Source organism: Mauremys mutica, chromosome 12 (assembly GCF_020497125.1).
Source record: "Mauremys mutica isolate MM-2020 ecotype Southern chromosome 12, ASM2049712v1, whole genome shotgun sequence".
NCBI lineage: Eukaryota > Metazoa > Chordata > Testudines > Geoemydidae > Mauremys > Mauremys mutica.
Genome location: NC_059083.1, coordinates 23,194,265 through 23,217,099, shown reverse-complemented (window position 1 = coordinate 23,217,099; position 22,835 = coordinate 23,194,265). Strand labels below are relative to the sequence as shown.

The 22,835-nt window shown below is 53.8% G+C and overlaps 1 protein-coding gene and 1 pseudogene across 1 annotated transcript; both read right to left on the bottom strand.

Annotated features, from left to right (window-relative positions):
* Positions 1 to 22,835, bottom strand: part of LOC123344864 — a 136,714-nt pseudogene that overhangs the window by 7,361 nt on the left and 106,518 nt on the right.
* LOC123344946 (tripartite motif-containing protein 15-like) lies at positions 576 to 22,226 on the bottom strand. The gene is made up of 8 exons (XM_044981453.1): positions 22,159 to 22,226; positions 13,317 to 13,764; positions 8,432 to 8,527; positions 7,631 to 7,861; positions 7,309 to 7,331; positions 6,302 to 6,417; positions 3,504 to 3,563; positions 576 to 2,085 (listed from the first exon to the last, which is right to left on the bottom strand). The coding sequence occupies exons 1-8, from the start codon at positions 22,179 to 22,181 to the stop codon at positions 1,571 to 1,573; spliced, it is 1,512 nt and encodes a 503-aa protein (XP_044837388.1). The 5' UTR covers positions 22,182 to 22,226; the 3' UTR covers positions 576 to 1,570.

Sequence of the window (22,835 nt, the reverse complement as noted above, 5' to 3'; positions counted from 1 at the left end):
CCAGGGCTCTGGCAGCTATTTAAAGGGCCGGGATGGTAGAAGCAGGGGAATCCCTGCCCTGCCCACAGCCAACCCTTGCTGCACCCTCTGCCCGCATCAGCCCCGCACTCCGCACCCTCTGCCCTGCCCGCAGCCAGCCCGTCTCCAGCCAGCCCTGCACACCCTGCCCACATCAGACCCTGCTGCACCCCCTGCCTTGCCTCCAGCCCCGCACCCCCTGCTCTGCCCGCAGCCAGCCCCATACCCCTTGCCCTGCCTCCAGCCAGACCCTACCTCCAGTCAGCCCCTGCCCTGCCTCCAGCCAGCAATGTACGTAATATATCATTTTATTATTTATATAGTTATGGAAAGTAAATAATACATGGAGGAAATGAAAAGGTTTTTTAAATGTGATTTTGTTTTTAGTCACCCCTGCCGGGGCCCTGCCGAAAATGTTCAAATTGGGCCCTGCACTTCCTAAAGCCGGCCCTGATTCCCTGTGGGTGCTGGGGGGACACAACCAAGTCGGGAAGCAAATCCCATGATGCTGCCCCCAGCACCTGCAGCTGGGACAGTAAAGTGGAACAAAGAAGAAGAATTGTTTGTAATGTTTTATTTACAGTAAGTAGCTGGAAAGTAGCAAAGTAAAAGGAGCTGAGAAGGAGCCTTAATAACTGCAGCACGGCCAGGAGATCCCCAGCTACTGAGAACAGTTTTCTTTATGGCACTAAAATTGCACCAATGGCCAGGAATTAATATAGGGAATTAATGAGTTACAGTGTCACTTTCAGTAACATGTAATAAATCTCCCCGTCCCGCTCACGTTCCCTTTCCTTTCGTACTGTCCTTTTCTAGTCATCATTGTTCTAGCCTCACTTTCCATCCGTGTTTATTTCCCTGTGTCTCTCCTCCCTGTCACAGATCATCCCCCTCGGTTGCTCTCTTCTTTCCCTGATCTTACCCCTTCCCCTCGTGCTGATCCTGGGCAGGGCCGGCTCCAGGCACCAGCCTACCAAGCACGTGCCTGGGGCGGCACTTCGGGAGGGGGTGGCAATCGGGGTTTGTTTTTGTTGTTTGTGGTTTGGCCAGGCGGCACTGGTGGGGGGTGGGGACTTGGGCGGCCCGACACGATGCTCGGGGGGGGGGGAGGGGGCGGGGATTTGGGTGGCCCGACGTGGCGCTGGGGGCTGCGGGGACTCGGGTGGTATGACGCTCAGGGAGAGGTCGGGCGGTGCTATTTTTTTTTTGCTTGGGGCGGCAAAAATGTTAGAGCCGGCCCTGATCCTGGTGAGATCTAATCCCACAGATCTGTACAAAACGCTCCCCGCTGCTGCTGCTTCTCCCCAACCCCCCGAACCCTGATTGATTCATGCTCTGTCCCTCCCACCCCCATCCCAGCTGTTAGTTTTGCCCTCTACCCAGCCCCCCATCTCTGCCCAACCTGCAGCCCCAGAGGGGGAGGGGGAGGATCTTGCAGGGGACATAGATGAGGTGCTGAGGGCTGGGTAGATGGGAGTCCTCCAAGGTCATAGAGACTGGGGTCCCTCAGACTAGAGAGGCTGATTTCCGGTTCCTGCCTCTGCTGCGCGTCTCAGGGACACAGGCTGAGCCGGGATCCCCGCCCCACCCAGAACCAGGGTCGGATTCTCTCCCCAGGGACGGAGCCCGGTGGGAAAGTGAAGATCGGGGCCTCGTCACCAGCATCGATAAATGTCACCTGTCCCCGGTCACAGTCCAGACAAACCCGGATCCTGCTGGAGGCCCAGATCAGGGGCAGGCGGGTGCGAGGGGAGGTGAAAGCCTGCAACCGACCCCAGCACTGCTCCACAGCCCAGATCCCCCCCTTAGGGCTAGGGCTGATCCATCCCTTCCTCCCCACAGACTCTCTGGCCACCCCCACGGCCCAGAACTCCTCATCCCCCACTTCCACCTCCCAGCAATGTCTCCCCGAGGTGAATCCCTCACAGCCCAGCACACAGAACACAGTGTCAAATCTCTCAGGGTTGTCAGGCAGTCGCTGCCGTCTGTCTCTCCGTCTCACACTTTTCCGATCCTCAGACAGGACGAGGATGGGATGAGCCGTGTCTGGATCCAGAGTCACATGCACTGGGGAGACAGAATCAGAGCATTACGGGCAGGGCTCAGCCCTGGGGGAGGCTGGGACCATTTTTCACACCCCCCAGCAGCCCTGTCCTGGCTGGGTCAGGCCTGGATCCCAGGGAGCTGCCTCTGTCCTGGGTACCTGAGACTGAGCAGAGCTGTCACTGCAGCTCCTCAGTCTATGTAATACGACCAACTTCATTAGTTTCTCTTTTGCCTGCAAAAGCTTCAGCTCCCTGCTCCCCCTCTTGGGACTGCTCCATTCTCAGTGACAGAGGCACAGCCAGGAAGGTGTCGGAAGCTTTTATGGAGGAGTTAAAAAACTGAGCGAGAAACTCCCTCCCCTAATGCAGCCTCCACTCCCAGGCCAGGGAACATAGAGGAAGGTGCAGTGTTGCGTAAGTGCCACTTATCACCAGAGAGGAGGAGGAAGGATTGGTTGGGGTAGCCCCATCCCCAGCCCAGAGAGAAGGGAGGAGCTGCCAACATCACAGGAAGAGCATCTCCCCAATCCAGGAAGCAGGGAGCAGCTCCAGTGCAAGAGCCCAGCCCCGCCCAAAGGAAAGGCAGGATGTTGGAGAAGAGCGATGGGGAGACCCCTGCACCAGGTGAAGCTGAGGGATGTGGCAGAGAGCTCTGTTCAGAGGCGACCCTGTTAAGAGTGTTCCTGGTCATCAGAATGGGCATGAACTCAGCACTAAGGGTGGTGTCAGGACTGTTTGTGTGTCCCCGCCCCATCCATGGCCCGGACCGAGGCCGTGTCCCCTGGCCAGGCTGGGAGACTTGCCCACTATGGAGAGCCCCTGACACTCCACCTGCCCTGGACATGGGTACGGGGGGCTGTGAGAGCAGCCTCCGGCCCATGTGCCCGCTCTCCAGGATGTGGCATCCTGGGCAGGTGGAGGGTACAGGGCCCCCCAGTGCAGCCTGGGCTACCTGGGTGGTGGCCCCGGTTCTGGCTTCAGGCCTGGCCAGGAGGCAGGGCCTCTGGGAAAGAGGAGCAGGGATGGGGCCTTTGAGAGGGGCCAGGACTGGAAAGAGACTGGCGCCGCGGGCAGGGGCTGCGCTACACAGGGAGGAGCTGATCAGCTGCCCTGCCCAAAGCACAGACACTGCTCGTGATACTCCATGCCTGTCCGAGGCTTGCAGTGCGGGGAGGGGGAAGGGGAACGTGGCACCCTGCCCTCAAACTATGCCCATGTCAAAAAGTGTCCTGAACATCCCACTTTTAAAAGTGTGTGTGTGGCAGGGAGTGGGGGGGTGGGGGGGACATGGGCTCCTGGATCCAGTGAATGTGTTATTTTTAGGGCTGTGTGTGTCGTGATCGCTGTCAGTTTGGTTGGTAACATTAGCTACAATCTCATGAAGATGTTTTCTCTGGAATTTTCTCATAATTTAAAGACAATCTCCACCTGCAAACTCACCCAGTCTGGGGGCTCCTAGGGTTTCCCCCCTTTTTCTCTCCGGTGCAGACGGCAGAGTGTCTGGAGGGGGAAAGGATAAGAGAGGTGAGATTTCAGACTTTCATACTTATAACAGCGTCCCCACTCTGTAACTTTTATAATTATGACAGAGAAACAGACAGAGACACTCAGTTATTTAATATAGAAAGGTCTGAAACCGTCTCTTTCCTCTCTCATTCAGGCATCTCCCAGCAATGGAACCAACATCCTTGCAGCCTCACAACCATCCCAGGACAGAATCTGCAAGTGAGATTTACTTTTCCCCTCCTCATCCCCTCCCTCCCTTCAGACTCCAGTTGGTTTGTCTCATTCACTTACTGCCTTTTGTCATAACGTAGACTCAGATCATACAAAGACTTTGGCATAAAAATAACTTTACCCACTTGGGTCCCTTTGACACTACAGAGAGCAACATGAAGGGGCCCCCATCCTCCACAGGCAGATATCGGAATAATAATAAAATCATTTCATAAATGTGGAAACTGAGGCAGGGGAAGGTTGACTCTATGGGCCAGATTCACCCCAATGCTGGCAAAAGGAGAGAGGGGAGGGGCCATTTGTGACTCTGCTGTTCAGTGGCTGCAGGGGCTGGTGCAGACCTTGGCACAGGCAGAGGAAGTTCTGAACCAGCCAGAGCTACATCCCTATGATAATGGCCCCCATGGGTCTTGCCCAGCGTGCAGAGTGTCAGAGGCCCAGCTTTACACGGCCCATGTCGCTCTGTCCCTCGTCCACCCGCTCCCTCTTCCACCCGCCCTCACCACCCCCACCCCATTCCCAGCCCTCTCAGGAACACGCCTTGTGCCTGCAGCTGCTGGGGAGGAAGCACAAGAGGCCCCTGTGCTGGAGACATGGCAGGTGGGTGAATGGCTGGTTTGGGGAGGCCAGTCGTCCCCTCCAAGTCCCGACCATCCTACTGAAGCTACTTCCATGCCCCCTGGAGCCCACCCAGACCCATTGTAGCCGCTAGCTCCTGCCCAGCACACTCAGCCCATGGAGTGTTGGCCAGCTCCAGCCTTCCCAGTCACAGAGCACCAGGGGGCCGGGAAGCAGGGGCCGCGCTGCCAGACCCGACCCCGGCCACTCCTCCCTCTGCAGCCGCCAGGCTCAGTGAGGGGCGAAGAGCAGCCTGCTGCACATAGCTAGGAGGGGGCCTGAGCTGGGGTGGAGTGTGTGCGGGGCCACCCATGTCTTTTTGGGGAAGCGATGCCTTCCCTTGCGTTCGATACCTGCCACCCATGGCTGGAGGATTCCTCACTGTGTGGGAGGAGCTTTCTCCTTCCCCAAAGCCCATTGGCTCAGCACAGCTGCCATCCAGTACCAGAGAAGAGTGATGGGCTGCGTCCAGCTTTAACAGACGGCCTCTCATTTCTGGTCTATATTTTGGATGGCGACTTTTAGGCCCTAGGGCCTGGTTCTCAGAGGAGTGGGGCACCTGCATTGACTCCACCTGCAGCTCTCTAGATGGGGCAGAGAAACGTAGCTGCCCCAAATTAGTCCATTTTGCTAAATTGGGGCCCGAATGTTCTGACTTTCAATAAATCATGAATTCATGTGAGCCATCCCGACTCCTGGGCCCCTGCTACATCTGCTCCATTTGTCTGCTTTCCACTGTTTGTTATGCTAAGTATTGAGAATGCTACAAGGGTCATTTCTTATGCAGCAGTTTGGACAGACCACGATTGTGTGTTTGCACTGACTGACTCGGCTTTGGCCTGGTGAGCAGTTTTCTGGACGTAAGGGAAGTGTTGCCTTAAGTGACCTTGTTATGAAGCGATGTGTTCATAAGTTGCTCTGTAGGACAAAGATGTTTTGATCACACAAAGAGGTTAAAGACAACACTCCCAAAATGTACTGTCCAGGAGCAGTTAGCAAACTCCAAAAACTGCGATATGGAGACAAGCTTGAAAGTGACCTGGGCATAATCAGTGGTAAGAAATAAGGATTATTCTGTCATGGAGATCAGCAGGGAGCCTTGCAGCTCTCAGCTGCTGCTGGCAGCGGGCCCTCAGCAGTTCCCAGCTGCAGCAGATGCCTCGGAGCTCCCAACTGCTGTGGGGGGTGGGGAGGGGTAGGGGACCCCAGAGTCCCCAGTCACTGTGGGTGCTGGACCCTCCTTCTTCCCTATTTTGTCAGGGATATTTTTAGTAAAAATCACGGACAGGTCAAAGGCTTCCGTGAAGTTTTGTTTATTGTTCGGGACCTTTCTGTGATTTTTACTAAAAAAATCTGAGCTGAAATCTGAGTCTTAATAATATTTCAATCAGAAAAGAGAACAACAACATGAACATAGCTTGGACATCCAAAGACCTGCCAATTAGGAAGTTCATGTATGTGTATTGTATGAGCTATATACGCTATTTAATATTCATAACACTCAAAGATGATTGGAAAAGAACTAATACATACATCATTTGGACACGTATAATATGTCAGACATTGTAAGGGGTTCTCGGAGCTTCATAGGAGAAATTCACTGTGACCTGCCTATGGCCCAGGAGAAGATAATTGGCTAGTTCTTCTTTCTGTATGTCTGTCATTTCTTACTTTAAGAGTAACTGTAATGGCAAGGCAGGCTTTTGGTAGAAACAAAGGTTTGAATCAATCAATCAGGGTGACTTGGACCCCAAGTGTGTGACATTCTCACCCAAGAATTAAAGAGAAGCATCATCTAACTATGAACCAATTGCCAAGAGCCATTCTCCTCCCACAGCCACAAAAGCTTTTCCCAATTTCCACTCTAGATCCCTTCTAGGTACCTTTGAACTTCCTCAGAGGCTCCATGAGAGCAAGAGTTTTCTGGGACAAATCGCTGAGTCTCTTTTCCAGTTCAGGAGAAATCTCCTCTGGCTGCTGGAACGTCTCCTTCTCACACCTGGAGAGAAACAGTTTCACATGGTTACATTTTACTTAGTGACACTTTATAATTTGTTGTCAGTGAAAGTTGCTGCTCTAATGGGTCTGGAGTTAGAATTCTTCTGCTTCTCCCAGCCTCAGAGCAGGTGTAGTTCACGCTCTGCCAGTCAAACCTTCACTCTGAAGATCCCATTTAACTCTGGCCTGGAGAGACCAGCTCTGGGGATAAAAGGGGAATTGAGTCTCCATGGCCAATTCGCTCCTTGGCCTCCATGCTCTGAGGGACAGGAGGTTCCCAGGTGAAGTGCTGTAGAAATCTGCCTCTAGGAACTAGACTGAGACACCAGCTACCCCTTCCCCAGCTCATTCCACACAGGTCTCCAAACAGCCCTGAGATGGGGAAAGGCTCTTGAAAACTACTGCCCTGGGCTGAATAGTGACCAGGACCCAGCAGTGACAGGCCCATAGTCCATCCCCACAATCCTGATGCAGCCAGTCCCCCAGGGACGTGACATCTCAAGGAAATACTTGAGGTCAGGCCTTCCCACTGAATGGAGAATTCCAGAGTCTTCTATAAAAGGGTGAGAACATCAGGATAAAGTTCATTTGAGAATTTTGTGTCCAACACGTGACCTTCCCCACACATTTTGGCAGGGATGGTGTCCCTGGCCTGTTTGCCAGAAGCTGGGAATAAGCAACAGGGGATGGATCACTTGGTGATTCCCTGTTCTGTTCATTCCCTCTGGGACACCTGACACTGAGCACCATCAGAAGACAGGCTGCTGGGCTACGTGGACCTTTGATCTGACCCAGTGTGGCCATTCTTATGCTGTAGATTCATGTGGAGATGTGGTGCAAGCTCTTTCCCAGCATTGTGAAGTGTAAGGGGGAGTGAGAAAGAGACACATACCTGGACAAGTTGCTTCTGATGTCCTGGAGAGAAAGAGAGAGAATTTCAGGCCCACCTGACACACACTTCACATTCCAAAGAAGGGATTTTGCAAGTATGGGGAAGAGAGGCTCTGTCCTGGTCCCAGAGCCAAGGTAATGAGTCTTTTCTATTTCTAGTGTCAATGTGTCTGCGACTTTGCAATGAACAATAGTCATTCACATTTCAATAATGCACACATGGAGTTATTCTGTGATCTCTGACTGCTGGACACTTGTACCCATGTTTTAGGAGCTCTCCTGTCCCTGTGTTGGGATCTGGAGTATTTCTAACTCAGTCTCACCTGCAGGAATTCACTTGCTGGCTTCTGACACTTCCCCTCCAGCTCACTGATCAGCTCACTGAGACGGGAAATTTCCTCAGAGACTTTGGTGATATTTTCATTCTGTATCTTCGTTATCTCCTCCTCCAGCTTTTCCAGTTGGGCCAGCAGGAGCTCCTCTTGTTCCTCCAGGAATTGGTGCAGTTGCTGAAAATCAGCTACAATTTGCTGCCTCTTCTTTTCTATCTGTTTCTGTAAAGCAACAGGGAAAGGGCTGGTCAGGGACATGGAGGCAGCCTGGAAGGGGGGCGGGGGGGGATCCTTTCATTGAGTGCTGAGTGTGCAGGAGGGAATACTTCTTTGTAACCCTTAAGGTTTCTGACACTTGACTCTACCCCTGTGGTTACCAGGAAAAAGTTTCCCTCGCACCTTTTTCCATTTCTCCCCGTGTCTCTAAAAAGGGATGTTTTCACATCTGACCTGGTTAAAACTTTGCATTATCGATGAACCCTGAGCAGGAAGATCCTGAGCAGCAGGAGTCAGGAATCAGCATTACACTGATAGAAATTCCCAGGGGGTGGGGGAGGAAAATCAAATGATTTAATAATGCAAGAAATGACACAGACACAGGCAAAGCCGCTAGAAATTAATTCATTCACTGGAATGGAAGGAAGTCTAGATTCTGCACATGAATCTAACAGAGAAAAATCCATGATCATGGAGAAACAGACATGCCCACATTCACCAATGCCACAGAGGAATCTGCCTACAAACAGACCTGTCACCACAAGTCTTTGCACATCAGTAACAAGAGGCACCTACCAGATACTTCGGGCTTTTCTCCTCTCTAGTCACTTTAGATCCCAGCAGCTTTTCTCTCTCCTCCCTCAGAGTCTTCAAATGAGCCTGGATTTTTTCCTGTAGAAACAGAGATGATTTGGGAGGTTTTATTTCGAGTTTGAGAGGGGTGCGTAGGGGGATATTTTCCCACACAAATCCAATTTAACTGTTGGTCCTAACAGGTTCATGACATTAGAGTCACCAAGGAAAAGAAATCTAAGAATGAAGACTGGGGATGTGTCATATTCTGGCTTGTTACCAATTCAGGTTCAGTCTTTTTAGTAACTGGAGAAAGACCTGAATTATCCAAGCTTGCCTGGTATTTATTCATTCATTCGTATTACAGAACAGAACAGGAAAATGGGAACACATGGTGGTGAATCACTACATTTAATTTTGAAAAGATCAAATTACCAAAGAGATAAATCCCAGAAACCTCGTCTCCCTGCTTGGCCTGGGAGTTTTATCAGGGTGTCTGTCCCTTTTAATGGCCTCACTTCATCATTACTCAGGGCTGCTGCTGGAGTGGCAGCATGGCCTAGTGGTGTGGTTGCTCAACTTGGGAGACCTAAGTTCTATTCCCAACTCCGGAACTCCACCACCGCGAACGGCGATGGTGGAGTCGACGGGGGAGCCGCGGACGTCGATCCCGCGCCGTGAGGACGGGTAAGTACTTTGAACTAAGGTACTTCGACTTCAACTACGCTATTCGCGTAGCTGAAGTTGCGTACCTTAGATCGAACCCGCCCCCCCCCAGTGTAGACCAGGCCTTGGAGTTGGTATGGCAGCCTCCACCTTTTCATGTTCTCTGTGTGTGCGTATATGTATATACAATCATATATATACAATCTTCCTACTGTATGTTCCACTCGATGCATCTGATGAAGTGGGTTCTAGTCCCTGAAAGCTTATGCCCAAATAAATGTGTTAGTCTCTAAGGCCTACACCAGGGGGAGGAGTTGATGTAAGATATGCAACTTCAGCTACGGGAATAGCTTAGCTGAAGTCAAAGTATCTTATTTTGATTTACCTCCCATCCTCACAGCGCGGGATCGATGGCCGTGGTTCCCCCTGTGGACTCTGCTACCGCCACTCGCCCTGGTGGAGTTCCGGAGTCGACAGGAGCGCGTTCGGGGATCGATATATCGCGTCTAGATGAGACGCGATATATCAATCCCCGATAAACCGATCGCTACCCGCTGATCCGGTGGGTAGTGTAGACATCTCTAAGGTGCCACAAGTACTCCACGTTCTTTTTGTGAATACAGACTAACACGGCTACTACTCTGAAACATGTGAGCTCTGTCTCAAACCAGGCATGAAGAAGTTTGATCCTCTTCACTAGGGTGACCAGATCACCCAGGTCAAATATCGGGACGCGGGGGGGGGGGGAGGGAGGGGGACAGAGGTGGAAAAATGGCGGCAGAGCAAAAAAAAAAATCCCCCCCCCCCTGATTCCTCCTCCCTTCGCAAGCGCTGGAGGGAGGCCCAGGAGACTCAGGGGACCGCGGGGCTGGGGTGAGTGTGAGTCCGGCCTGGCCCTGAGCAGGCAGGACTCGGGCGCGGTACCTGGAGGGAGAGTAGGGGGTGGCCTGCCGCGGAGGGAGGAAGCGGCCGCTGGCCAGGCTCGGTGGCTGCAGCTCTGGCGCCCACGAACTCCCCGAGTCTTGCCCTGCTGCGGGGACCCAGCCCCTGGCCAGTCGCGTCTGGGCTGGCTGCCCAGCTGGTGCAATCCCGCGGGCGGCCCCGGAATAGGGGCAGCAGGCCCCAGCCACCCCAGGGGAACTAACGGGGCTGGGATGCCGATGCCTCCGCCGCGGGATTGCACCAGCTGGGCAGCCAGCCCAGACGCGACTGGCCAGGGGCTGGGCGCAGCGTGCGCGCTGCTGGGTCCCCGCAGCAGGCCCAGGTTCGGGCCCGGGTGCCACGTGCTTGGTCACGTCCTCCCCCCGCGGCAGTGGGAGCTGCAGCAGTGGCTGCTCCCGAGTCCCGCTGTCCAGGTAGGGAGAAGGGCTGCCCCCCTACTCTCCCTCCAGGTGCCAGGCCGGACTCACACTCACCCCGACCCCGTGGTCCCCTGCGTCTCCTGGGCATGGCGTGCTTGGCAAGAGGTGGGGATTTGGGGAGGGAGCCAATGGGGCAGTGAGGGGGCGGGGATTTGGGGAGGGATCCAATGGGGGAAGGAGGGTGCGGAGTCGGGCCCGGCAGGGGAGGGCGCGAGCCCTTTCGGGCTCCGGAGCCTTTGCTTGTTTGTCCAGTGTCCCGACCTAACATTGGTCGGGACGCGGGACAAACAAGCAAATATCGGGACAGTCCCGATAAAATCGGGACGTCTGGTCACCCTACTCTTCACAGAAGATTTGCAGAGGCTCCTGGTGTTCCCCACACACCCGTTGCCTTCCTGCTCCCTTCGCTGCCTCTAATCCCAGCTGTTTCTATCTCCTTCACCAGCTGCCTGTTTGGCCTGAGGTTTCTATGTTGCACCATTTCTTTTTACTAAGGGCCAGTGACAGATTAACACACAGGGCCACTGAGTCCCGGCCAATCTTGGGTCCAAGAGCAGGGCTGTCTGTACCCACATGCAAAGGACACAGCTGTGTAGGGCACCAGGAAATTTGGGGCACCACATTTCCTGGTGCCCAACACCGCTGCGTGGTGCTCCAGCCCCTGCCCAGCCTATTCAGCATGGCCCCGCCACAGCGCCTCCTCTTCCCACCCCTGCTCTGCTCTAGCCCCGCCCCACTCCACCCATTCCCCAAAGCCCCCACCCCTGCTCTGCCTCTTCCTGCCCCAGCTCCCCTGAGGACTGCAGCAGGGGGCGGCCTGCACTCACCCAGCGGCAGGAAGTGGAGCACCCCGGCCCCAACCCGCTCCACTGGCCGTGCTGGGGGGTGTTTCCCCCTTGACCCCCAAAGCCAGCCCCTCCCACGGAGGCCTGGGCCCACACAGCCCCCCCACCCACCCACCCCAGGAAGACTGCGTAGGGAACCAAAATGGCTAGGGACAGCCCTGCCCGGGAGTGTTGGAACTTGTGTAGAAGGTGGGAGGGCAACAACCACAAGATCTGTGGCCCTGTCCCCTGCTCTTCCTTTTCTCCCAAGGGCCCTCCCCCCAGCCAGGCTGGAAATGAGAGCCAGGCCACAGTGAGAGCCACTCAGGGAGCCCAGGCAACTGTGGGGAGCCTCGGACCCTTCATTTGCCCTGGGTGGGGGACTGGAGAGCCTGAGAGCAGCCTCTGGCCCATGTGCTGCCCAGGGCATCTGGAGGGCCTGGTCTCCCTGGGTAGCTCTTAGGTGCCTTCTTGGAGGGGGAGGGAGAGTGGGCAGAGGAGGATCGGGGGCAGGGTCCCATGGTGATGGAGGGACTAAGGCCCACCTCAGTCCCTCCCCCACCAGGAGAAGGCACTGATGTCACAGCCCCTGCTGCTCCGTGCCTACCCAAGGCTAAAGAGGCAACATGTGGTGGAGGCATGTGCCCGCAGATGTATTGGGATGCCTGTGGCAGGGACACCCAACAGCAAGGAGGCAGCATTTCCCCTGGCAGTAGCACTGCCCCTGTCGGTCGTGGAGGGAGGAAGAAAACAGCAGAGTGGCTCACTGCCAGCTGAGCCCTTTCCCCACCACATGGGGTGAGGTGGCTGAGGACCCCAGAACAGTAGTTCTTGGAGTGACCACCCTATTGAGATCTGTGGGGCAGTTACCTCTTCCCAGAGCTATTGGCTCAGGCTCTCTGCAGACTCAGGCACACGGCACTCTGTCAGTGAGGCTTGAAAGTTATAACTCACTCAAACTTTTCTTTTCAATCCTATGGGCTAGAAAATTACTTTTTGTTGTGGATTTTTTTATTATGAAACCTGAAGTTCTGTTTTAATCATGTGACTCCAGAGGTGGGTCTCTAGGGAAGAACCCATAGTACCAGTGCTTAAACCCACTCCTGTAGACATGTTCCATCAGGGGTGAAAGATTCTTCCTAAAATTGGAGGTGCCATGAGGCCCTGCCCCCTCTGTGGCCCTGCCCTGCCTGCCTCTTCCCCAAAGGCCCTGTACCCGGCCAACCCAGAAGCTGGAGCTGAGTTGTGCAGCCCAGGTCCCTCCATCTGCCCAGGGTTGGGGGGATCCGAGAGCAGCCCCCAGCCCATGTCCCTGACCCCCAGGCTCCCTGTCCTGGACAAGTGGAGGGTCTGTGGCTCCCTGCAGCTGCGCACAGCTCTTACCATGGCCTGGCTGTGGCTCTTTGGCTCCTGAGTCCCAACCCCCGCCCGGGCCAAGCTGGAAGCTGGAGCTGGGTCAGAAGAAGAGCTGCACTGGCACCTGTGGGGAGCCATGGACCCTCAGCCTGCCCTGGGCAGGTAGAGAGTCTGCGGCTCCCCACAGATGCCTGGGCTCCCTGGGCTTACTCAGGCTGGGCTCCAGCTTCCAACCTGGGTGGGGCCTTAGAGGGAAGAGGAGAGGCAGGGAGCCGGGCTGTGGGGAAAAGTGGGAGAGCCATGACCCCTTGGCCCTCTCTGTTCCAGAGCCCGTCTGTTCCATGCAGCCGAGTGGGGGCTGATTTGTTCATGACTCATGTGAATGCCCTGCTGGCAGTGCCTCCCTGCATCTTGCTTCAGTCCTGTGTGCGAGGAAAGTGCCTCACACAGAGCTCTAGTGCCCACCTCTCCCTAATGAACAATGTGGGGTTGACAGGCTGGGTGCCATCTGTGCCCAGGGCTCCCTGCACCTGCCCAGAGGAAGGAGCCTGCAGGGCAGAGATTTAGGTGGAGCCAGAGAACAGGGGAGAAAATCTGGGAAACTGGGAGATTCTGTGGCTCTGAGTGACTGAGTCTGAAAAGGGAAGGATTGAATTAACCTGGATCCAGAGTGTCTCCTACCTTGTATTTCTCGGCATCATCATCCATGAGCAGCACCGTGTGAGATCTGTGCTGGGGGGATCTCTCACAAACCACACACACGGCTTCCCCGTCCTCTTCACAGAACAGATCCAGGGCTTTGCCGTGTCTCTCACACAGAGTCTCTTTTCCTGGTTTGAAATCCAGTTGTTTGATTTTTTCCACTCTATTTCCTAGCTCATAGTTATTCCGGAGAGACCCTTTCCGGATTTGGACTCTGCAGCTGGGGCAGCACAAAGGGTCAGAGCCCAGCTCTGTCCATGTCTCACAGCGCTGAGTGATGCAGCCTCGGCAGAAGTTGTGCCCGCACTCTGTGATCACTGGGTCCATCAGATATTCCAGGCAGATGGGACAGTAGGTTTCCTCTTGGATTTCCCGTACAGGAGTCGCTGAGGCCATGGCTGCTGGGATCTCTGGGCTTCTGTTCTCTCTGCAGCAGAAATGGTTTTGCTGATCATGGGCAGACCCTGTCCCACCTCCTATCAGCTGCACCGGTGCAGAATGAGGTGAAGAGAAAGGAGAGGCCGGGAGGTGGAGCAGGAGAAAGATAAGGAAAGAAGGAAGCAGGAACTACACAGGCCAGGAGAGGGGTGTAAAGGAGCAGAAAGGGAAGGGAAGGAAAAGGTGGGACGGATACAAACAAGATCACAAAAACTCAAACTCAGGGTCTTTCTACACAGCACGTGTCCAGGCGGGGATCAGGCAGGACTGTCCTCGTGCAGCTGCCCCCAGGGCAGGTGTAACGACAGAAACACGAACCGCTCCAGATTCGCTACTTTGGCTGCACTGAGCATGGGCACCCGAACTGAGCATGCCCAGTAACCTTCGCTGTCGCCGCTGCACTGAGCATGCGCACCCGAACTGAGCATGCCCAGTAACCTTCGCTGTCGCCGCTGCCCTCTCTCTGCCCTCACTTCTACTTAGGATTTGCTGCCTCCTCTTTGGGGGGGTTTAAAAGGCTCAAGGGGGCAAATCGCAGCGGGGGGGCTGCCAGGGTCTGAGCGGGGGGGCAGAAATTTACTGGCCGGGGTGGGGTCAAGCTGCTGTAGGCAGCGGCAGGAGAGAGGCTGAAGGGGAAAAATCGGGGGGTGGGGGGCGGTAGCCGCGGTTAAGCCCGGGGGGGGGGGGGGAGCCTCTGCCAGACCCTGTGCGGGGACAAAACCCCCGTTTAGGGAGGAGGTGGGGGGGGACAGTGGCCCCTCGGGATGAGCCACCTGCTGGGCTCACAGATCTGGGGGGTCGGGGCTGGGGGGGGGGGCAGAGGCTGTTTTCAGTTCTGCCGCGTGTCAGCCCCGGAGCAGGGGGCGGGTTCCTGGGGCTGGGTCTTAAAGGCACCGGCAGCCCAATTCCCAGACTGTCAAAGCTCAGACACCGCAGCTCCTCTCGATCCTATACAAGTGCTGCGGGGCTGTTACTGCTCCAGCCAGGAGACTGAATGCAGTGAAATATTGTACAGATGCCCCCTCCCTTCCTCCAACTCTGCCTCTCACATTGTGACTATGGAAAAGTGTCTTCTGTCAGTTTCTATGTCTATATGAAATCACTGCAGCTCCTTTCTCTTATACAAAGTGCTGATTTGGTAACTCCCTCCCAGAGCCCACATGTCTGTACCCCCTCCTGTACCCGAATCCCCTGCCCCAGGTCAGAGCCTGCACCCGTCACTCAAACTCCCCATAGCCTGCAACCCTCCTGCACCACCAACTCCATCCCAGAGCCTGCACCCCAAACAGGGCCAGATTAACCTTTTGTGGGCCCGGTGCTAAACATATTTGTGGGTTCCCATGGGGGAAATGGGGTCATGGGGCAGGGGGGCAGAGTCCTCAGAGCGAGGGGCTGGCCGGGGGCAATGGGAGATGAGTCATGGCACGGCAGGGACAGCCCCACTCCACCCAGCCCAGTACAAGGGCACTGTTTACAAACCGGGACCTGCCAGACCCACGCTGTCCAGCCCATCCCAGCACTGCCATTGTGCTTCTTCCCCTTGTGGGTGGGCCCATGCTGCACCATGCTACCCCCTGCCCAGCACCCCCCTGGCTCCCTACACCCAGTGCCACACCACCCAGAGACCTCCACAAGCCCCCTGCCCAGCACCCCTCTGACTCACTATGCCCAGTGCCACATCATCCAGAGACCCCCACAAACTCCCCTGCCCAGTGCCCTCCCAGTTCACTCCCCCACCCACTCAGAACCCCCCCACAGATCCTCTCACTGACCAGTGCCCCCCAGCTGAAGACCCCCCACAGCCCTCCCACAACTGCACAGTGCCCCGCCCCTTTCCACCCAGAGCCCCCCTACAGATCCCCTCACTGCCCAGTGCCCCCCACCACAACTGCACAGTGCCCCGCACAGACCCCTCACACTTCCCAGCGCCCACACACACACACACACACACACATCTTCCCCACTAACAGCCCCACAACACACAGATCTCCCCACCCCCAGTGCCCAGCACCTACCCAGACCCACTAGAGACCTACTCTCCTACACCCTAACCCCCAGTCAGGCTGCCAGGCTGAGGTGGCAGCGCAGCCAGAGCTGGTCCTGGGGCAGGATAACTCTGGCCTCTTGGGAGTGGTGGAAGCAGCCAGGCTGGAGCAGGAGCAGAGCCTACCCGGGACAGGCTCTCTCAGGACCCAGCTGAGCCTCCCCCCTCCCCGACTGTTCCCTGTGAGTGGCTGAGACTGGCCCAGCCTCTGCACCAGTCCCAGGTGGCTCTTCCCCCAGGGAGGCAGGTGGGGCCACACAGGTCCCAGGCAGTGGAGACAGCTCAGAGCTGGAGCAGTGCTGGGGAGTGGGCAGATCCCTGAGACGTGACTCCCGAGATCCTACCCAGCCCACCCACATCCATTGGCCCCGTGGCCAGCAGCCTTGCAGAGCACACACCTCTCTCTCTCCCTGCTTTCCTATCACCAGTTCTGTTACTACAGGAATGAAATCGAGACATCTCGTAAAACAGCTAGTTCCACATTGTTCTTCAAACCTCAGATCATTGAAATGCAGCTTTGCATTTGAGATACTATATGACTGTAGTACACTTTGCACTGCCTGCATCTACACTGACATCAGGAGAGGAGAAGAGGACAAGACTGTCCCTAGCATATATGATTTTAAAGAAAGGTGAGACACACCCACCCACTATCAATACAACAAGAAGGGAGAACAGTAGCTGGTGCCAAGAGAGAAGATGCAATGAAACCCTTCTGTACCCACAACTGATGTCTGAAAAGCATCAGTCACTCTGCAGATCAAAGAAAGAAAGAGCAGCCAGTTTCAGACAGATAGGATCCTTATGACCTATATAGGAGAAGTGCACTTCCCTATAGCAGTTTCCCAACATAGTTTTCTTATGGATTTATTTATTAAGCAAAAATTAAGATTAGGAGTCTGATTTAAATTATGTACATTTTCAGTGTTAGTTAACTGTGGAACTATTGCAGCTACTTTTCTTTTACTCCTGCCTTCATAAAAAGCTACAGAGTTTTAACAGATAATTACAAAGACTAAAGTACATGCTTTAATATAATTAGGACCGGGCAACCCAAGATGAAAACTACACTGTAGAAGAGTCCTACAACCAGGTATTTGAGGCCAATCCCTTTATCAATGGAATCCTCACCAAAATATGAGGAAGGAGAAGAGTCACCCTCAAACTTTTGACAATAGCTCAAGGTCAGACACTAAGAAGACCAGCACCATTCATATTCTGGTTTTGGATAAAATACTTGATCTTGCCTACATTATAGAAACCTTCCTCTCTCCAAGTCTACACCCCACTACGCCCTTTAGCAATAAAGTAACCATTAAACAAGTTCTGAATCAGTCGTCTTTCTTCCCAATTTAGTTTTAACAATAAAGCTGCAATGTAAGTAGCTATGGGAGAAGACAGTGCAACTACTAGGTATTGGTGGGGGAAAAGTGTGCTAGTAATATCCTGGATATACTGGCAGGGCCGGCTTTAGGCTAATTCAACCAATTCCCCTGAATCGGGCCCTGCCCCTAAGAGGGTCCCGCGCCCAAGCCCCGGTTCGGTGTATTGGCAAGAGTCGGTGCACTGTACCAGGGTGGCCCGGCTTCTCCAGGGGACAATTTAAAGGGCATGGGGGCCCTTTAAATTGCCACCACAGCCACACTGCTGGACCCCTGGGGTAGGACTGTGGGGATCTGTGGGCTACTTACAAAGTCCGTGGTTCCCGTTGCTTCTATCGTCCCAGCCCTTTAAATAGCCACTGGAGCCCCGCCGCTTCCCCAGGGTTCCGGCAGCTATGTACATGGCCAGGGCCGTGGAAGTGGGGGAGCCCCAGGCGGCTGCTGCTACCCTGGTGGGGGAGGGAGGAGGAGGAGGGAGCACTTACCATACCGGGTGGTCTGTACCCCCTGTACCTGCACCCCCTGCCCTATCTCCAGCCAACCCCTGCCGCACCCCCCTATGGCCCTGCTTGAAGCCAGCCAGCCCACCCCACCCTACCCCACACACCCCTGTCTCCAGCCATTGCTGCACCCCTTGCCCTGCCTGCAGCCAGCCCCATGTCCACTGCTGCCCTGCAATTCCCTGGGCAGTAACCCTGCATACCTGCTTCAATGATGGGAGAAGAGAGCAGCTGGTACCCACACATGTGCACACCCTAGGGTGACCAGACAGCAAGTGTGAAAAATCGGGATGGGGTGTAGCCCTTCTGCCCCTCTGAGTTGGCAGCAACAAGGGCCGGGTTCAGTATCCAGGGGTTCCGTTTCAATAACACAATGCAAAACCGGCTCGAGCCCCCACCCAGTGACCTGGGACAATTACATACCACCCCCCCGGGCGCCTCTAGGAGGCAATACTTCCCCACTCGCAAGCAAGGAGTCCGAGTGTAGCAAAATCCTTTAATAAAGGAGGGAGTAGAGGTTAATAGGATCCTATATAAGAAAAAGACCTCAAAATTGGGACTGTCTCTATAAAATCAGGACATGTGGTCACCCTAGAACACTCCCTGGGAGTGGTGGGGACCCACACATGTGAAATGGAGTTCATTTCTAGTTCAGTCCCATCTTTTTAAAAAATAACTGTAGGTAGGGTTAACATACAGCCGCATTTTCCCAGACATGTCAGACTTTTTGGTTCTTAAAGTGCTGTCCGGGAGGAATTTTTAAATATGGACATATGGTAACCCTATTGGTACCAAAAATACATACTCTGGCACATCCCTTAAATCAGAACTTTTTATAGGGAACCGGTTGCTAAGAAAGGAAAGGCTTTTTTTTTAACCTTTTTTTTCTTTTTTTACAAGTCATCCCTGCTGGGGCCCTGCTGAAAATTTTTGAATTGGGTGGGCCCCAAACTTCCTAAAGCCAACCCTAACTAGTCTGTTAAGTGTTATAGCTTTTAATATGCTAATGCAAACACTGTAATAGAGCATTAATGTCCCAATGTACTGTAGCTTGTTTTAACTTACCGTAATACTAGAAGTGGTGCATGTGAACATTGCCGTAACGAGGGCAAGGCGAGTGAGGCACTTGCCTCGGGCACGGAAAGTGAGGGGCTCAGACAGTCTCTCCTTTAACGGCAATTCGGCAGCAAGTCCTTCCCTCTGAGAGGGACTGGGGGACCTGTTGCCGAATTGCCGCTGGTTGTCAGCAATGGAGAGGGGCGGCTCTTTTGCAGAAATTCGTTGGTGGATCCTTCCTTCCAATAGGGAAGAGCCGGACATGCTGCCTCTGTTCCTTGCCTTGTGTGCAAAAATCCCTATTTACGGCTCTGCATGTGAAGCTCTCTTAAAAGCTGACACTACAGTAGTGATATTCCCAAGCCAGCATGCGTAGGGCTGGGAGTGGGGAAGGGGAGTGCATTTAGGTACAAGTAACATCTCTCACACCAAACAGGAACTTTTCCGAAAGTTCGTTATTATACCTTGTCTTACAAACACCAAAAACTATTACATATGCACAAAGGTCAATAATCACCCCCTCCCCATATATACAGAGTTGTGCTTCTGCATATAGTATCTATCTCAGATGAATATTGAGCTACCAGCTGTTCAGGAATCAGTAAAGAGTCAGCTGACAAGCCACATGTTGAATCCTATTGCAAACAGTATGGGTGACCCATGAGGCATTCTGAAGCAAGAGATTACTGTAAAACTTTAAATAAGACGCAGAAAGAATAAACTTTTCCTAGGTTTTGTGTCCATATATATAATGCAAATTATAAAATTATAAAAATAAATTTAAAAAAAGAAAGTGGTCTCATCCTGGGCGTTCTCCATACTCCCAAACCTTACCTCCCTTTTCACGTATTCACACACAAACAAGGGAAAGCGCGCGCCTCACTCATCTAATAGGTCAATTTGGCACATTAGCCAGGAGGAAGCAGATTGTGAGCATTTTTGACCGCAAACCCCATCCCTCCAGATTTGCAACCATCCCCGGACCAGTGACAGGTGCATAGGGAGCCAAGTCAATGGAAATAAACAAGGAGGAAGCCAGTGGAAAAAATGAATGGGGCCACTATGGTTACCACCTTGGGGTCAGGGGAGTGCTCTGTACCCCCAAACCTTACCTCCCCTTTTCACATATTCACACACAAAAAAGTGAAAGAGCACACCTCAATCATCCAATAGGTCAATTTGGCACATTAGCCAGGAGGAAGCAAATCATGAGCGTTTTCGACCGCAAACCTCATCCATCAAGATTTGCTACCATCCCTGGACCAGTGACAGGGGCACAACCATCCCTGGACCAGTGACAGGGGCACAACCATCCCCAGACCAGTGACAGGTGCATAGGCAGCCAAGTCATTGGAAATAATCAAGGAGCAAGCCAGTGGAGAAAATGAATGGGGCCACTCTGGTTATCACCTTGGGTAAGGGGTGTGCTCTGTACCCCCAAACCTTACCTCCCTTTTCACGTATTCACACACAAAAAAGTGAAAGCGCGCACCTCAAGCACCCAAAAGATCAGGGTTTGGCAACCTTTCAGAAGAGCTGTGCCGAGTCTTCATTTAGTCTCTCTGATTTAAGGTTTCGCATGCCAGTAATACATTTTAATATTTTTAGAAGGTCTCTTTTTTGGGCTATAATATATAACTAAACTATTGTTGTATATAAAGAAAATAAGGTTTTTAAAATGCTTAAGAAGATTCATTTAAAATTAAATTAAAACGCAGAACCCCCCCAGACCCCTGCAATAGGTCAATTTGGCACATTAGCCAAGAGGAAGCAGAATGTGAGTGTTTTCAACCACAAACCCTGATTCGCAACCCCATGGATCAGACGGCAGCAAGTCCTGAGCAGGAGCCCAGATGGTCACGTTGTGCGGCAGAAACTGCTACTAGTAGCAAAATGCGAGGGTTTCGCAATGTGCCGTCACACCGGCTCTAACATTTCTGCCACCCCAAGCAAAAAAAAAGAGCGCCGCCCTGCCCCCGCAAGCACCACGTCACAGCGCCCAAGACCCCGCCCCCCGAGCGTCGCGTCGCACCGCCCAAATCCCCGCCCCCCCGAGCGTCGCGTCGCACCGCCCAAATCCCCGCCCCCCCGAGCGTCACGCCACACCGTCCAAGTCCCTGCCCTTCGAGCCGCCTAAGTCCCCACCCCCCCAGAGCCACGTCGCACCGCCCAAGTCCCCACCCCGCCCAGGATCGCATCGCTCCACCCAAGTCCCCGCCCCCCCGACCGGAGCATCGCACCGCCCAAGTCCCCGCCCCCCTGAGCGTCGTGCCGCCCAAGTCCCCGCCCCCTCCCCAGCACCGCCTAAGTCCCCGCCCCCCGAGCGCCGCGTCGCACCGCCCAAGTCCCCGCCCCTCCCTCCGCAGTGCCGCCAGCCCAAACCAAAAACAACCATACCAAACCCCGATCGCCGCCCCCTCCCAAGGTGCTGCCCCAAGCACATGCTTGGTAGGCTGGTGCCTGGAGCCGGCCCTGCCTGCCCCACCTCTTATCAGCTGCACCGGTTCAGAATGAGGTGAAGAGAAAGGAGAGGCCGGGAGGTGGAGCAGGAGAAAGATAAGGAAAGAAAGAAGCAGGAACTACATAGGCAAGGAATAGGAGGTAAAGGAGCAGAAAGGGAAGGAAAGGAAAAGGTGGGACGGATACAAACAAGATCACAAAAACTTAAACTCAGGGTCTTTCTACACAGCACGTGTCCAGGCCGGGGTCAGGCAGGACTGTCCTCGTGCAGCTAAACCAAGCCACCCCCTTGGCACTGTGGCCACATTGCTCTTGGTAGTGTGGTTGAACCAGCAGTCAGCATGTGTACGTGTACCCAAGCTGGGAATCACATCTCCCAGGTGCTGTGTAGACGTGCCCTCAGTCGAACCAGGCCATTCTTAATTCACAGTGAGGGTGTCCACGGTCACTCACAGACTTGCACTGGAACAACACAAGATGGGAACTGAACCCCCTTGAGTGAGTTCAGAGACAATGTGTGTGCAGAAGAGCCTTGGCATGGCTGTGTCCTGCTGAACATCTAACCACCCGCCTGGGACCAGCTGGGCTACAGGGGCTCCCTGGGTTAAGGGCAGAGGCAGCTGGTGTGTGCTAGTGACAAGGCAGGAAACCGTAAACAGCTCATTAATCTGGAGGAGCAACCCTTGAGCTGAAGGGTGATTTTATGGCTAATATTTCAGTTTTATGACTGTGCAGTCTAAAGGTCACAGCCCAGACCCTTCAAAACGCCAGCTAAGAGCTGGAAAGAAGATTTACAGGTTTAAAATCTGAAACAATCCTGCTCCATTGGCAGGAGAAATGGATTATTTCTTTGGTGCAGTCTTTATTATTTACAAACAACGTCCACACATTCCTGTGCCCTGAACATGGTAGAAACAAACAACTGCCAGCAATTTCCTTACTCAGAAATGCTCTTTCCCGGCATTGTCAAGTGTGAGGGGGACTGATAGAGAGCCACACACCTGGTCAAGGTGCTTCTGACATCCTAGAGGAAAGAGAGAGGAGAGAGAGATTTTAAAAAATCTCAGGACCACCCGACACCCACTTGGGATTCCAGGGTCATGGTTTAATTGAGCTAATGGGGCTTTTCCATCTCTAATATCAATGTGTCTGTGAGTCTGCAAAGAACAATCGTCATTCACATTTCAGCAACACACACACTGAGTTACACTGTGATCTGTGACTCCTGCACCCCTGTCCCTGTGTTGGCATCTGGGATGTTTCTAGCTCAGGCTCACTTGCAGCTCCCATTGTCCGGGAATGGCAAACCGCCAAACCTGCAGACGCTCAGGCTTTCCCTGAACAAGCTGGGGGCAAGGCCCAAGGTTAAGAACCCCTGGTTTACATCGCAAGACCTGAGCAAACACCTGCCATTCTACTGCTCTACCAATGCAGGTTTGCATTTCAAAGTACTATTCTAAGGGATTGGGAGAGCCCAACTCTTATTTACCCAGCTTCCTAGCAAGCCTTTAAAGGTGGACCATGGGTCATGTCAGCCTATGGGTTAGTTAAACCTTTGTGGCCATGTGGCATATTTTCATGAGATATAATCATATAATGTCACAGCAGGCTCGGCAGA

Coding starts and splice junctions, on each gene's coding strand:
- LOC123344946 (XM_044981453.1), bottom strand. CDS start 22,181: ATGCCGGGAAAGAGCATTTCTGA. Junction 8,528..13,316: donor ATGATGCCGAGAAATACAAG/GTAGGAGACACT, acceptor CTGTTTCTACAG/GAAAAAATCCAGGCTCATTT. Junction 7,332..7,630: donor CAGCAAGTGAATTCCTGCAG/GTGAGACTGAGT, acceptor CTTTCTCTCCAG/GACATCAGAAGCAACTTGTC.